This window comes from Salvelinus fontinalis, chromosome 5, assembly GCF_029448725.1.
Source record: "Salvelinus fontinalis isolate EN_2023a chromosome 5, ASM2944872v1, whole genome shotgun sequence".
Lineage (NCBI taxonomy): Eukaryota > Metazoa > Chordata > Actinopteri > Salmoniformes > Salmonidae > Salvelinus > Salvelinus fontinalis.
The window spans coordinates 46,715,720-46,733,046 of NC_074669.1; the positions used below are offsets into that span (position 1 = coordinate 46,715,720).

General features: G+C 42.3%; 1 protein-coding gene across 1 annotated transcript; it reads right to left on the minus strand.

The window, feature by feature from the left end:
- Window positions 1-614: 614 nt before the first annotated feature.
- LOC129855709 (protein starmaker-like) lies at window positions 615-10,437 on the minus strand. Its single transcript, XM_055923653.1, has 6 exons — window positions 9,349-10,437; window positions 6,987-7,138; window positions 4,917-4,985; window positions 3,865-3,916; window positions 3,674-3,710; window positions 615-1,028 (listed from the first exon to the last, which is right to left on the minus strand). Exons 1-6 carry the CDS (start codon window positions 9,815-9,817, stop codon window positions 995-997), a joined length of 813 nt encoding a protein of 270 aa, XP_055779628.1. The 5' UTR covers window positions 9,818-10,437; the 3' UTR covers window positions 615-994.
- Window positions 10,438-17,327: the final 6,890 nt, after the last annotated feature.

A 17,327-nucleotide genomic window follows, 5' to 3' on the forward strand; every position in this document is an offset into this window, starting at 1 on the left:
TCTCTAAAACTATGTTGTAGGTGGCTTATGGTAGAGAAATGAACATTAAATTATCTGGCAACAGCTCTGGTTGATATTCCTGCAGTCAGCATGCCAATTGCATGCTCCCTCAAAACTTGAGACTTCTGTGGCATTGTGATGTGTGACAAAGCTGCACATTTTAAAGTGGCCTTTTATTGTCCCGAGCACAAGGTGCACCTGTGTAATGATCATGCTGTTTAATCAGCTTCTTGGTATGCCACACCTGTCAGCTGGATGGTTTATCTTGGCAAGGAGAAATGCTAACTAACATGGATGTAAACAAACTTGTGTGCAAAATTTGAGAGAGATGTATAATTTCTGGGACAATTTATTTTAGCTCATGAAACATGGGACCAACATGTTGCGTTTATATTTTGTTTAGTATATACTGTACATTCTACTCAATGGCAGTCAACAATTTACACTCTACGCTTATATTCCCCATTACAAAATATGAATCTTCCAATTGAAGCTGAAATGATAAAATACCCAATGTTTGCGCATATCTGCCAACATATTTTGTTCTATTATAGCCTAATTCTAGATGCATTTTCCATTTGATATGACAGTGCACATAAAAACAGTACAGCACAAATGTTTAAAACTTCCCCTTTAGTTTATTTTATACAACCCCACTGTGTTTAAGAAACACAGATATGACTTTAAAATACGAATGCATGTTCCTGAGAAGAATACCATAAATCTGTCATCTAACAATAATACACAAGTAGCTAAATTAAAGTTATTCTCATTACAACTTCTATATGCTATCCATTATATCCAATATGTGTATCCAATCTATCCAATATCTCTACATCCAGTTTGCATGTTTGTGGTGTTCTCAGTCAACAACAAAAATGACAGAAAAATTATTTATAACTTATTAAAAGTGAAAATAATGACAGTGAATCTAAGAGATAATACAATCCCTTGGCTGCAGCATCTTCCTTGGCCACATGGTGGCGACAGGGGCTTATTTGTCAGCTTCGAAGACGTCGGCTACAGTCCTAACGGATGAAGGGAGACAAGTGGTTGGTTTATTGATTTTAATGCGCATCAGTCTTCACATTTCTACTCACACGGGTAGGCCTATTGAAAGAATCACAGGGTGAGGTGCATGTGCATTTGGGTGTGATAGTGTACCAGTTTAACTTTAGTCCATCCCCTCGCCCCGACGCAAACCAGGGACCCTTCTGCACACATCAATAACAGTCGCCCACGAAGCATCGTTACCCATCGCTCCACAAAAGCCGCGGCCCTTGCAGAGCAAGGGGAACCACTACTTCAAGGTCTCAAAGCGAGTGACGTCACCGATTGAAACGCTATTAGCGCGCACCACCGCTAACTAGCTAGCCATTTCACATCAGTTACACTCACCCCCCTTTCGACCTCCTCCTTTTCCGCAGCAACCAGTGATCCGGGTCAACAGCATCAATGTACCAGTTTAACTTTAGTCCGTCCCCTCGCCCCGACCCGGGCACGAACCAGGGACCCTCTGCACACATCAACAACAGTCACCCACGAAGCATCGTTACCCATCGCTCCACAAAGGCTGCGGCCTTTGCAGAGCAAGGGGAACCACTACTTCAAGGTCTCAAAGTGAGTGACGTCACCGATTGAAACGCTATTAGCGCGCACCACCGCTAACTAGCTAGCTATTTCACATCGGTTACAATAGCTTGCCATTTGGATTTGCTAACTATATATTTTTTCTCACCAATCTACACACAATACCCCATAATGGCAAAGTGAAAAGATGTTTTTAGAAATTTTTGCAAATGTATTGAAAGGAAATACAGAAATATCTCATTTACATAAGTATTCACACAGTCAATATTTTGTAGAAGCACCTTTGGTGGCGATAACAGCTTTCAGTCGTCTTGGGTATGTCTGTATCAGCTTTGCACATCTGGATTGGGGATTTTTTACCATTCTTCCATGCAGCTTTTCTCAAACTTGGTTAAGTTAACATTCCTGTTGGAACATGAATCTTCACCCCAGTCTGTAGTTTGCAATCTGAAGCAGGTTCTCATCAAGGATTTGCCTGCATTTGGCTCAATTCATTGTTCCTCTTTATTCGTACCAGTCTCAGTACCTGCTGCAGAAAAGCATCTCCATAGCATGGTGCTGCCACTACCATGCTTTACGGTAGGTATGGTGTTAGACAGGTGATGAGCTGTGCCTGGTTTTCTCCAGACATAGCGCTTTGCATTCAGGCCAAAGAGTTACATTTTTGTCTCATCAGACCACAGAATATTTTGCCTTATGATCCCAGTCTTTCACATTCCTTTTTGCAAACTCCAAGCATGCTGTCATGTGCATATTTCTCAGTAGTGGCTTCCGTCTGGCCACTCTCCCATAAAGCCCAGATTGGTGTAGTGCTGTAGAGAGTCTTGTCCTTCTGGTAGGTTCTCCCATCTCAGCCAAGGAACTCTGTAGTTCTGTCAGAGTGGTCATTGTCTTTCGGATGGGACGTTAAACGGGTGTCCTGACTCTCTGAGGTCATTAAAGATCCCATGGCACTTATCGTAAGAGTAGGGGTGTTAACCCCGGTGTCCTGGCTAAATTCCCAATCTGGCCCTCAAACCATCATGGTCACCTAATAATCCCCAGTTTACAATTGGCTCATTCATCCCCCTCCTCTCCCCTGTAACTATTCCCCAGGTCGTTGCTGCAAATGAGAACGTGTTCTCAGTCAACTTACCTGGTAAAATAACGGTAAAATTAAAATTAAAATTGTGTTCTTGGCCACCTCCCTGACCAAGGTCGTTCTTGCCCAGTTGCTCAGTTTGGTCAGACGGCCACCTCTAAGCAGTTCCATTTTTTTTTAAATTTCCATATGATAGAGACCACTGGGCTTTTGGAAACTTTCAACACTCTAGAAATTGCTTTTTACCCTTCCCTAGATATATGCCTCATCACAATTATATCTGAGAGATCTAAGGACAGTTCCTTAGACTTCATGGTAATATAATTGCAAATATTTCTAAAAACATGTTTTCAGTTTCTCATTATGGGGTATGTTGTGTAGATGGGTGAGAAAAACAATCCATTTAATCCATTTTGAATTCAGGCTCTAACACAACTAAATGTGGAATAAGTCAAGGGGTAGGAATACTTTCAAAAGACACTGTAGCTAGCTACTTCCCTCGCCGTAACGTTAACTGTGAGAAGCAGTGCTCAACAGGATACAGCTGCCCAGTGGGAAGCCCCTCAGGTCGGCAGGCACCTCGGTACAACACCAGTGTGCACTGGTCATTTGCACTGGCTTGTCCTGGTGCTTTCAGAAGGCAGTAATGTTAGCTAATTGGCATGTCACTGTGAAATAAACATAACTATTTTTAACAAATGGCTGGCATTTAATGTCTGTTTTTATGTGTGTAGCCGAAGACATCTTTCCACATTGTGTGGATAATTGTTTCTCCGTCCATTCGATACGAGCCGTACTGTTAGAAGCAGCCTCAGTGGCAGTGGGCGCGGCATGTAGTGACTCAATGCTAATGGAAGATAGTAGTAACTGCATTAACTGCAGTAACTGATAGACATTACTTGTAATTTTGAGAATAAACGTAATTCTGTGTCAAATGGAATGTTGATAGCTGAGGCATTCAAAAGGGTGTTATGTCACTGTGAACGTGTCACTGTGTCTTACTTATAGATTGATCCAGTCAGCTCGTCCAGAAAACCACCTTGGATGGGATTAAAAACATACAGTCACGCTGATGTTTCTGCTGCTTGGCTTTCAACCTCAAACATTCCTCTAATAGTGGCTAATGACATGTCAACTGTTTTTTGCAAGCAGTTCATACAATCATTCTTTATCAAACAGTCCCACTGTCTTACCTGGTTGGCAAAGTGTGCTGCAAATGGGACACACGTAGCAGAAGTTGCACATCTAAAGAAATAAGCAGGAAAAGGGTAAGGCATTAGAGAAGGATAAGAAATAAAGGAGGATATAACATCATAGGACATAACTGGAGGGAGGAGCTTCTCCGATCTGACTTTGTCATTGCATCATAACCAGCCCTCTTGATTAAAAAAATATAATCATATTAAGATCAGCTTCCTACTTCCGAGGAGCATGCAAATGCAAAATTAGTCAACTCATCGTTATGATAAAAAAGTGAACCCCACTATCAAATTATCTTTCGAGAGTCACCCAGTCCTACAGTCACAGGCGTCATCATTTTTTACAACCCTCTCACCAGCCACGTTCCCGATTACAGCCATAGTCCTGATTTATTATGCAGTAGTAATTATAACAGAGTTATGTGGTTGTCATGATGTCTTTAAGTGTAGAGAGCTGCACTGCATAGAATTCTGCATGCCAAAGGAAGGCTCTGCCTAAGTCACCATATCTAGATCATATCTGATTTCTGCTTAGTTCAAGGGTAACAGTGAGGTTTGATGATGATTTGCTCAGCTTGATTTTGACTAGTCTTTCTTCTCACAACCGCTGTATGGAGCGTGCGAAGCGTAGAGAGCTCCCAGAGATTTGAGAGACTAGGTTTTGACTGGCTCTGTTGTAACCTTGCCTAGGACCTGAAGACTTGTGTTAACTTCCCAAGCTAATTATAATGCAAAGTCTTATGGTGCACAAATGACCTGGGTTCAATATCCAGTGCGTCTCATTTTCATACTGTCGCTGGAAGCAAAATTTTTTGGGGTTCCAGGGAGAACCCTTTTTGGTTCCATGTAGAACCATTTTGGATTCCATGTAGGACCCTCTGTGGGGTTCTACAATTGGAACCCAAAACGGTTCTACCTAGAAACAAAAAAGGCTACTCCCTGGAACCAAAAAAGTGTTCTCCTACACGGACAGCTTAAGAACCTTTTTGGAACCCTTCTTTCTGAGGGTGTAGGTTACTAGTGGTTGAATGGGAAGGTAATTTTACCTGGCAGGTGTCACAGTGGGCAGACTTATCTCCCTCTGCACATGGGCACTTGTTGCAGGTGTCACAGTGCTGAGAAGGAGAGAAAGAGATAAAGATATGGGGGAGGGCAAGAGAGAGAGAGAGGGAAAATGTGAGGGAAGCGAGGGAGAGAATTTTTTTAACATTTTTAACAAGTATAACAGTATAACGTTACGGCGTCCCCTCGCCCCGACACAGGCGCGAACCGGGGACCCTCTGCACACATCAACAACGGTCGCCCACGAAGCATCGTTACCCATCGCTCCACAAAGGCCGCAGCCCTTGCAGAGCAAGGGGAAACACTACTTCTAGGTTTCAGAGCAAGTGACGTAACTGATTGAAACGCTATTAGTGCGTACCCACTAACTAGCTAGCCATTTCACATCCGTTACACAAGGATGGGGAAAACATACACTGCTCAAAAAAATAAAGGGAACACTTAAACAACACAATGTAACTCCAAGTCAATCACACTTCTGTGAAATCAAACTGTCCACTTAGGAAGCAACACTGATTGACAATAAATTTCACATGCTGTTGTGCAAATGGAATAGACAAAAGGTGGAAATTATAGGCAATTAGCAAGACACCCCCAAAAAAAGAGTGATTCTGCAGGTGGTGACCACAGACCACTTCTCAGTTCCTATGCTTCCTGGCTGATGTTTTGGTCACTTTTGAATGATGGCGGTGCTCTCACTCTAGTGGTAGCATGAGACGGAGTCTACAACCCACACAAGTGGCTCAGGTAGTGCAGTTCATCCAGGATGGCACATCAATGCGAGCTGTGGCAAAAAGGTTTGCTGTGTCTGTCAGCGTAGTGTCCAGAGCATGGAGGCGCTACCAGGAGACAGGCCAGTACATCAGGAGAAGTGGAGGAGGCCGTAGGAGGGCAACAACCCAGTAGCAGTAGCTACCTCCGCCTTTGTGCAAGGAGGTGCACTGCCAGCGCCCTGCAAAATGACTTCCAGCAGGCCACAAATGTGCATGTGTCAGCATATGGTCTCACAAGGGCTCTGAGGATCTCATCTCGGTACCTATTGGCAGTCAGGCTACCTCTGGCGAGCACATGGAGGGCTGTGCGGCCCCACAAAGAAATGCCACCCCACACCATGACTGACCCACCGCCAAACCGGTCATGCTGGAGGATGTTGCAGGCAGCAGAACGTTCTCCACGGCGTCTCCAGACTCTGTCACGTCTGTCACATGTGCTCATGTGCTCAGTGTGAACCTGCTTTCATCTGTGAAGAGCACAAGGCGCCAGTGGCGAATTTGCCAATCTTGGTGTTCTCTGGCAAATGCCAAACGTCCTGCACGGTGTTGGGCTGTAAGCACAACCCCCACCTGTGGACGTCGGGCCCCATACCACCCTCATGGAGTCTGTTTCTGACTGTTTGAGCAGACACATGCACATTTGTGGCCTGCTGGAGGTCCTTTTGCAAGGCTCTGGCAGTGCTCCTCCTGCTCAAAGGCGGAGGTAGCGGTCCTGCTGCTGGGTTGTTGCCCTCCTACGGCCTCCTCCACGTCTCCTGATGTACTGGCCTGTCTCCTGGTAGCGCCTCCATGCTCTGGACACTACGCTGACAGACACAGCAAACCTTCTTGCCACAGCTCGCATTGATGTGCCATCCTGGATGAGCTGCACTACCTGAGCCACTTGTGTGGGTTGTAGACTCCGTCTCATGCTACCACTAGAGTGAGAGCACCGCCAGCATTCAAAAGTGACCAAAACATCAGCCAGGAAGCATAGGAACTGAAAAGTGGTCTGTGGTCACCACCTGCAGAATCACTCCTTTATTGAGGGTGTCTTGCTAATTGCCTTTAATTTCCACCTTTTGTCTATTCCATTTGCACAACAGCATGTGAAATTTATTGTCAATCAGTGTTGCTTCCTAAGTGGACAGTTTGATTTCACAGAAGTGTGATTGACTTGGAGTTACATTGTGTTGTTTAAGTGTTCCCTTTATTTTTTTGAGCAGTGTATTAAAAGGGTGCAAATTGTTTTACCAATAAATGTAACCAAACTGGTGTTTCTATCTAGATGGTGAAACCTACCTCACAGTATTCACAGTATGAACATAGAGATCCTTTGTGATACAGTTGACCGTCATCGTCCTCCTCCTCTTCCTCATCGTCATCATCATCGTCATTATCATCATCAGCTGCATCATCATCATCATTGTCGTCATCATCATCGTCGTCATCAGCTGCAGCCGGTACATCATCATCATCATCATCATCATCATCATCATTACCATCAGCCTCTGTAAAATAAGTTGTTCTTTCCCATCCTAACACGAATGTGTGTATCTGTACATTTTCTGTGAATGTGTTCATGAATGTATTTTTGTTTGTGTAGCAATTTAGTAGTGTAACAGAATGGCAGTGTAGAGTTCCTTCATACTGTACAAAAACTAATTTCCTACATACAGTCCCGCATGCATACACTAGTTCTACACGCTCATATTCTGTAGACGCACACAAATTCTAACCACATACACAAACCATTACAATGTACAGACTACCTCACAGAACATGCTTTGTACACACAAATACACATAGGTAGATTATAATCACAAATGCCCATAAAGAAAAGTCTAGTTATTTTAAATATATATAGGTTCACACTCAGTATGACCATACAATAAACCATTCCACAGTAAGATTAACATTTTAACTTTCCCTGTTCATTTGACTCAAACAGACTTTGTTTCAGTACTATCTCCCACTTTTTTTATATTACACAGATTTACTCCATGCGTGTAGTCAGTCACCAAACCCATGACTCCAGGCAACAACAGAAGTACATCCATGCAACTCTTCATGGTCAATTGATTTATTCTATGATTTGAAAGTAGGGTTAGAGAGACATGATCAGAGGTGATATTTTGTCACTGTTTTCACAGAAAGGGGTTGTTTCACAGTCAAAATACAAAAACACAAAAAAATCCACACAAAAATAAGAGCAGAGTCAAACACTTCTATTCATGCAACTTCTGGAGTAATTGTCATGTCTTGTCAGTTAGCTACATAAAACAGATATATTTCTCTCTTTTTCCAAATACAATTTTTTTCTCCAAAATATGAAAAACCGCATCAACATCTACGTCGAGTACCAGGCTAGAGGTAGCCCACACAAACATTGCTTGATCTGGTGTAAAATCTCTGATATCTGACATGTATTCTAACTAAAGTGGTATCATATGCAATTATACAAATTAATGTATTATAAGAATAATTCATATTCCAATTATCCTCTCTAAAGTGACAAATGACGAATGGCCATATAAATATTTTAAATTAGTTTAAGAAAATAACGGAAGTTTCTGTTCTCAGTATGTGAATGATTATCGTTGTACAAATATAATAGTCTGAGAACCGCTTGAGTGAGTATTACAAAATATTAATGGATACATTCACAGATGTGTTATTAATATGCATTCAAAGATGACGTAAAAACATAGACCAGGGTTGTATATACAGTACATTCATTTCATTGGAACTATTCAACATAGTGACAAAGAAGGAAGCTCTACAGGGAAAGAGAGAGATTGAGAGATGTGGAGAAAGAGAGAAACTCTATTGACACTATTACTTTTACCACTCCTTACTACTCTTAATTCTTTAGCCCTCTGTTGCCTCCCCTCACCCCTCACCCCTTCCACCTCCTCCTCCTCCTGTCTGTCTGTCTGTCTGTCTATCTCTATCAAGCCTCCTCTTTCTACATCACTGTCTCTCTTTCTTTCTCTGTAGGTTAACATGGAGGAGACACAAATACAGGTCAATCCAATCCATAACCGTGAGAAAGGAAGGACGGAGTGAAAAAGAAGAAACCATTATTTCAAACAAGACACAAATAAAAAGATCTGAATTATACTATGATCCGATGACTGATTCTATCAAGTCTCTGTGTTACTTTTAAATAAAAAAATCTCCTTTAACTCATCAATGCTTCTGTAGTCCCCAGGTTCATATCTAGTGTACTGTACGAAGGACGACACACAGTTGGGACTCCACGCGGGCCAGTTCAATTTCCCCAGAGTGTTCATAACTCTATTTAAGCAGGGAAGAGAACACAGAGAGAGTCAGACAGACACAGCAAAGGTAATGGACAGCTGTAAAGGGGTGAAGGAGGGACTTCTGTACTAGTCTCTTTTCCTATATCTACTCTGATTGGACAGCTGAACTGAGTGACAGGCTGAGCTGAGAACTAACTGACAAGGAGAGGTTCTGCAGGGCATGGAGAGGTAAGGAGAGGGGAGTGGCCAAGGTGTGGCTAAGCCCCTCCCCTCTCCCTTTCTCTTCTGATATAGTTTCAGACAGGCAGAGCGGAGTGGGGTTAGGGTCACACAGAGATGATGGCGAGGGAAGGTGGGTAAAGAATGCAGCATAATTTAAGTGAAAAGACGTAACTTACCCGTGTGGTCGTCGTCGTCATCGTCATCATCATCGTCGTCGTCATCATCGTCGTCATCATCATCATCGTCATCATCGTCGTCATCATCGTTGTCGTCATCGTCGTCGTCATCATCGTTGTCGTCATCGTCGTCGTCATCATCGTCGTCATCATCGTCATCGTCGTCGTCATCATCATCGTCGTTATCATCATCGTCGTCGTCATCATCGTTGTCGTCATCATCGTTGTCGTCATCATCGTCATCATCCTCGTCGTCCTCTTTACTGTCCTCATCATCATCATCATCATCATCATCGTCGTCGTCATCTCCCCCTACATCCGCTGCATGCTCCCCCTCGTCATCAGCTACTACATCCTGTTGGGGGGCCAGCGGCAGGTCTTGAGCCTTGACGCCAGGGGCAAGAGGGGTCTGGAAGGTGCAGAGCAGGGCTAGGAACAGTCCCAAGAGCCACGTCTTAAAGGAGGCCATGATTAATTTCAGAACAAAGGGTGGAGAGTGAGGGACGATAGATAAACGAGGAGAGTGAGGGATGATACCAGATAAATGAGGGATCACTCCCTTTGCAGTGCAATGGTTTAGCACGTGCACACTGACACCCCCAGAGTTTGTTGCCTTTCTGTCCCACACACACAATACACACAAACCCTAAGGAGAGCAATGGGGAACGGGCACCAGTTATAAAGAAGTGCACAAAATAGGCCTATGTAATGCCCAGTTGAACGGGGATATTCCAAGTAGAAATCCAGACACTTTGTCTCAACTCCTCACAACACAACGATAAACCAAATCCCTCCTGGAAAAAGGTAGGTGTCCTCCTTTGGAAGAAAAAAAAGTAACCCTCTTGTCCTCCTTAAATAGTGCTTGTTTACTCCACCCTTTAAAGTTTAAGCATGTAGTAAAATGGCACAGTTTGAAGAGACCCCGTTGCAGACCTGACACAGACGGCACTAATGTGGGACGGGCAGGAGAAGAGAGAGACCAACCCGGGGGGTAAGATGAGAAGGAAGGGGGGCAATTAGGCTGAGTGACAGGGGCAAATGCTCCACCGTTGACCATGCTTGCACCGTCTAAAATGGAATGAACAGGGAAGAGAGGCAGATAGCGAGAGGGAGGGAGAGAGAGGGGCAGATATTGCTTGCTTTTTTGCCGTCATCAAATGTTCAAGTTTAACTTTAGAGAGGACGGTGGGAGAAGGAGGCTCAGGCCAGGATGACCATATATCGTGAAAGAAGGGAGGTGGAAGGAGGAAGAATTGAAATAGCAAAGGAGAGAGTGAGGGGTGATATCAGAACTATATCAGTGGAACGTTGGTGAGACAAGCAAACAGTGTTGAGAGAAGACATATCAGCAATAATGTTTTTTATTTATCTAGGAAAGTCAGTTAAGAATAAATTATTATTTTCAATGACAACCTAGGAACAGTGGGTTAACTGCCATGTTCAGGTGCAGAACAACAGATGTGTACCTTGTCAACTGGGGGATTTGAACTTGCAACCTTTCAGTTAGTAGCCCAATGCTCTAACCACTACGCTACCCTGCTGCCCCAATTGGGAACTATTTGCCAATGTCAATGTCTATGCCAATTAGCTTTGTACCAAATGTTCCACTCAGTTTTTACCCACCATTTTCATATGCACACCAACCCACCACTCTCACAATTCCAGCACTGTAGGAACAAGCAATGAGCCAGCCCTTGGTTACACACACACATTACCAAGCATTGCAGGCACAATGATCAACAATGAATGGCCTGGTCTTCACACTCAACCCATATAGCCTTTCCACTACCTTCCTTCTGAGTACACCCTCTCCCCGGTACCCCTCAGCCCCTCCTGAACATGTAGCCCCCAAAATAGCCACTCTATTTAAAACCCTGCACTCCCAGAGTCAGTGTAATGTGACCCTCCCTGGCACTGTGAGTTGACTGACACTGAAGATACCACCATCTCTCTCTCTCTCTCTCCTCTTTCTTCCCCTCCCTTCTGACACTCTATACCACCCTGTCTCTACCCCTCTTTTTCACTCTCTCTTTATCTATCCCCCTCCTTTCATAATCCCCTCTTCCACATCTCCAGCTGCTCCCCATGAGATATCAGCAAGAGGAGCCTCTGCAAAGCCTCCAAAATGAAGCCAAACCCAACCAATCAGGGCCAAGTTGAACCAAAGCTTTTGCACTTGTTGCACCTCCCTTTATTTAATCTTTTGTTCAACACTCATTTATATTCCGATTGGAAAATAAAAGGTGCAAACTTTCTGCAATGATTAGTGAATCTGGCCCTATGGTCCCCACCCCATTTCTCACTGTTACCAACCCAGACTTCTACATTACTGTGTGAAACAGTTACGATTGAGACCACCAAAGTAGAGAAAGAGAGTGATACGAGATGCAGATGAACAAGAGGAGAGATATGCAACACCGAAGACTGCATGGCGAGGACTGCAATGTAGCTGAAAGTGGAGATGTATGCAGACATGCCTAAGACATATTTCTCTCTCCATTTGGATAAGCTGCAGTATACATGACCTGCCTCAAGCTGGGTTAGAAACGCTTGAACCAAATATTTAACACTTGGTAGCTTTAATAACATCTTCAATGTACAACGTTACATGAAAACTTGAGCTCTATCTCTGAAATTAGTGAATGTAACCTAACCGTCCTTCAGGTTACCAGGTGCTCCCTGGGAAAAGGCCACAGCTGAGGGCAAATGTGGACACTAGCCCTCCGCAGCCTTCCTCAACTCAGTTAACAGCACATCCACTCGGACAAAAGGTGCTAATAACTCCAAACTGATATTTTAAAATAGCTGGTTATTAATACCCGTTGTAGAAATATGGTTGTTGTGGGGTGAAAAGGCAGTAAGAGTCGGTAAAACCCGGTTCTAAAGTACACATTTAGGCTTTGGTCGGTTAGAAAGATCTGACGCTACAGATGTAGGATCTTAATTTGAGACAGTTTGCTACAGCAGGAAAATATTCCTGCAGCAACATTAAATGTGAAGTATTATGTGGATTATAATTAATGGGCATTTTTGTAGGGGTTGATACATTTTTCGGGAAAATCAAGTCTGAAATTTCAAAGTGGAAATAAACATCAGAAACCTTTTTAAACCTCAAATATACAAGTTTTACGTTTCCTGAATTGCAGGAAAGTTCTCCCGCAACAGGGTGATCAAGTAACGATTCAACATATGTAAAGAACTCCATTCATTCACCTCCAACAACATGAACCAAGCTCTTTCCCTGTAAGGATCGGCTGAAGCGGAAAACAGTGGTGGAAAAAGTACCCAAATAACATACTTGAGTAAAAGTAAAGATACCTTAATAGAAAATGACTCAAGGAAAAGTGAAAGTCACCCAGCAAAATTCTACTTGAGCAAAAGTCTAAAAGTATTTGGTTTGAAATATACTTAAGTATCAAAAGTAAATGTAATTGCTAAAAAATACTTAAGTATGAAAATTAAAAGTATAAATCATTTCAAATTCCTTATATTAAGCAAACCAGACAGCATAATATTCTGGTTCATTTTAATTTACAGATAGCCAGGGGCACACTCCAACACTCAGACATAATTTACAATCAAAGCATGTGTTAAGTGAGTCCATCAGAACAGAGGCAGTAGGGATGACCAGGGATGTTCTCTTGATAAGTGTGTGAATTTGACAATTTTCCTGTCCTGCTATGTATTATGTATGTGCCAGGGAAAACATATTGAGTAAAAAGTATAGAATTTTCTTTAGGAATGTAGTGAAGTAAAAAATATAAATAGTTAGGTACAGGTATCCCAAAAACGACTTAAGTAAAAATACATGAAAGTACTACTTAACTACTTTACACCACTAGCGGAAAATCACTTCCGAGTTTCCAAATAGAGCACTAACGGTTGCAGCAGTTGTAACAGTCTGAACTTTCATGTGTTTTATCACCACATATACTGGTGAAATTCCTGTGCTTAAACTGTATACAGCAATCCACCATTGAAAAATTTAAAAATTTACAGGAGGTACTTAAAAGGTTATTTAGCAAGCAAATATTCTGCTATACAAAAGGGAGTAAACGGGTCCAAAGACTCCAGATAGCTACATTTAAAGGTCCAATGCAGCCATTTTTTTTCTCAATATCAAATTGTACCTAAAGCGGACATTGCCATTGGCTGCATGGAGTGGAGCGTTAAGAGAAATCCCCATGCAGCCTTGTTTACAAGTTCAATCACTGGAATTTGAGACGTAATCTACACCTCGATTAGGATGATAGAAATCCTCATGATTTAGTTATTGATTTTTCAAAATTGAGAGTAATTGTTTCTATATAGCCTAAAATTTCTTGTTCTGAACTTATAATGCGAGATGGGCAGGTGTGGCTTTTTGACAATGATCACAAGAGCAGCCGCTTGTAACAAGGCTGCATGCGATTACTACTACTGTGTCTGCACATCCAATGGCAATGTCCGTGATAGCTATAATGCCGGACAGCTCCAATGCAGTTACACCTCCAACATTGCCTTAATAAAAACAATGTTGTCGATTATCATGGGTTAAGGCTGAATCTCGCTTAGTGGAGCATTTTTTCAAGTGTAAAACCAACATACAATCTCTGTTTTTGTATTTGTGTCAGGTTGAATGTGTTTGTACTTGGTCATGTCATTTTGGGGGTAGAGATATTTGAATTGCACCTTTAAAAATGTTTGTACATATTACATTGAGAACAGATTTCCCATCCATTCTATAAGCCACAGGAACAAGATTTCTAGACCAACATAGGAACAACAAAGTAACATAGAAGAGCAACAATAGTCCACATACAAAATGACAGCAGTTTAAATAATCAAAGTTGAAAAACAACATTGGAAGGATGGCTGAATGAGCATCGAGTCCATCTTTGGCATTTCCCCGAACCACAGGAGGAACACAAGAGGAACATTCGTCATCATCGACATCGATGGATTGCTAAGAGGTGTGTGTGCGCGCGTGTCTAGATTTCACTGTTCTCCATCAGACATGGGTCACCTAGTTGGAGAGGGGTCAGATGTGAACGAGAAAACAGAACAGAAACTGAAATTAGTACATAAAACTAAGTAATAAAATTGACTGGGGATCAATAAAGTTCATTTACATTTTGACTGGAAATGTCTCTGAGGTAGGAGGCAAACTTACATAGAAATATATATGTAACCTATATCATAGGTTACATATATATTTCATACCTATATCAAACATATGTAACCTATATCATATATACTGTATGTATTAAATATATCTGTATGCAACCTTACCTCAGAGCGGGTGGAGAACATGTGGGCTTTATCAAGTTACTCTGAAAGAGAGCCTCTGTCATCCAGGAGAGGGCACTAGAACAGAACTACAACTGGGAATGAGAGAGAGAGAGGGGGTGAGAGGGGTGACCATGACAGATTGGCTCTGTACAGTGCTCAGCAGGCAGATACAACAGCAGCAATCCAAAATGCAGAGAGAGAAACCAGAGGAGGCACATTGGGCCCGTCATGCCAAATAATGTCCCCAGGGCAAATAGTGTCGTCCTCTTCGTCAGAATGCGAATCAAATCAAATGTATTTATATAGCCCTTCTTACATAAGCTGATATCTCAAAGTGCTGTACAGAAACCCAGCCTAAAACCCCAAACAGCAAGCAATGCAGGTATAGAAGCACGGTGGCTAGGAAAAACTCCCTTGAAAGGCCAAAACCTAGGAAGAAACCTAGAGAGGAACCAGGCTATGAGGGGTGGCCAGTCCTCTTCTGGCTGTGCCGGTTGGAGATTATAACAGAACATGGCCAAGATGTTCAAATGTTCAAAAATTACCAGCATGGTCAAATAATAATAATCACAGTAGTTGTCGAGGGTGCAGCAAGTCAGCACCTCAGGAGTAAATGTCAGTTGGCTTTTCATAGCTGATCATTAAGAGTATCTCTACCGCTCCTGCAGTCTCTAGAGAGTTGAAAACAGCAGGTCTGGGACAGGTAGCACGTCCGGTGAACAGGTCAGGGTTCCATAGCCGCAGGCAGAACAGTTGAAACTGGAGCAGCAGCACGGCCAGGTGGACTGGGGACAGCAAGGAGTCATCATGCCAGGTAGTCCTGAGGCATGATCCTAGGGCTCAGGTCCTCCGAGAGAGAGAAAGAAAGAGAGAATTAGAGAGCATACTTAAATTCACACAGGACACCGGCTAAGACAGGAGAAGTACTCCAGATATAACAAACTGACCCTAGCCCCCCGACACATAAACTACTGCAGCATAAATACTGGAGGCTGAGACAGGAGGGGTCAGGAGACACTGTGGCCCCATCCGATGATAACCCCGGACAGGGCCAAACAGGAAGGATATTCGATAAACTATTAGCGTCCGTTGCTATATCAACGGTGAGATTACCTAATAATTTGAATTTTGGAGATCATTACAGCCTAAACGACGTTCTTTTCATCATCGCTATGCAACAATTTCGCTGTTTAAACAAGTTTTGTTTAGCTAATAAAATAAAGACATTAATTCAAACTACTTTTTGGTACCTTGTTAACATTACATGAAATCCATGTCTTAAACGTTGCTACGTTTCGGAAATGACGCAAAATTGTGTAATCTGCCTGACACACTAAAGTTACTTACCTTACAGATCACGAAGTCAGTTAATTTCTACTCCATTCATATGCGAATCAGTTTGATACATACACTGGCTTGTCTGGCTGTCATGTTTTTATTTTAACCTGCCCTTTCCGTATCTACACCAAAATAATACAATTTCAGTAGTCCTCTATTATGATAAAAAAATATACATATCTCGCATAGCTCATTAGTACCTCCTTGTGGTTGAATATATGGTAACTTTAGGATGTTAAATGTTTTGGAAAATGAAACCTCTTGAAACTGCTTTTTATCTATCCGAATATTTTCTTCACTGTCTGGATACAAGATTTAATAGTGGCTGAGACCATACTATTTAAGAATATAACGATTTTTTATCGTTTCACCAAATTACCGAGGGGAAATGTCATTACCAACACGACATAAAATGTGCTATTTTAGTTGAAAAGGAAATTACCGAAATTGTGCATATGGTATTTTATATAATATTTCTCATGAAATGTATTTTTTTCATGTTATTGATTTACTATTTGGAAGTTTTCTTAAATCATATGTACCCTGCTCAAAAAAATAAAGGGAACACTTAAACAACACAATGTAACTCCAAGTCAATCACACTTCTGTGAAATCAAACTGTCCACTTAGGAAGCAACACTGATTGACAATAAATTTCACATGCTGTTGTGCAAATGGAATCGACAAAATGTGGAAATTATAGGCAATTAGCAAGACACCCCCAATAAAGGAGTGGTTCTGCAGGTGGTGACCACAGACCACTTCTCAGTTCCTATGCTTCCTGGCTGATGTTTTGGTCACTTTTGAATGCTGGCAGTGCTTTCACTCTTCACTCTTACCTTCAAATTCAAGGCCTCTTTGCTTGACATCAAAGGAAAATCTAAAGAAATCAGCCAAGACCCCAGAATTTGTTTTGTAGACCTCCACAAGTCTGGTTCATCCTTGGGAGCAATTTCCAAATGCCTGAAGGTACCACGTAATCTGTACAAACAATAGTGCGCAAGTATAAACACCATGGGACCACGCAGCCGTCATACCGCTCAGGAAGGATACTCGTTCTGTCTTCCTAGAGATAACATACTTTAGTGTGAAAAGTGTAAATCATTCCCAGAACAGCAAAGGACATTGTGAAGATGCTGGAGGAAACAGGTACAAAAGTATCTAAATCCACAGTAAAACGAGTCCTATATCGACATAACCTGAAAGGCCGCTCAGCAAGGAAGAAGCCACTGCTCCAAAACCGCCATAAAAAAGCCAGACTGAGGTTTGCAACTGCACATGGGGACAAAGATCGTACTTTTTGGAGAAATATCCTCTGGTCTGATGAAACAAAAATAGAACTGTTTGGCCATAATGACCATCGTTTTGTT

Excerpts from the sequence above, each read along its gene's own strand:
- LOC129855709 (XM_055923653.1), bottom strand. The coding sequence starts at position 9,817 with ATGGCCTCCTTTAAGACGTGGCTCTTGGGACTGTTCCTAGCCCTGCTC. Across the intron at positions 4,986-6,986 it reads CATACTGTGAATACTGTGAG|CACTGTGACACCTGCAACAA; the intron begins GTAGGTTTCACC and ends TCTCCTTCTCAG. Across the intron at positions 3,711-3,864 it reads CAGCACACTTTGCCAACCAG|GTGGTTTTCTGGACGAGCTG; the intron begins GTAAGACAGTGG and ends ATCCCATCCAAG.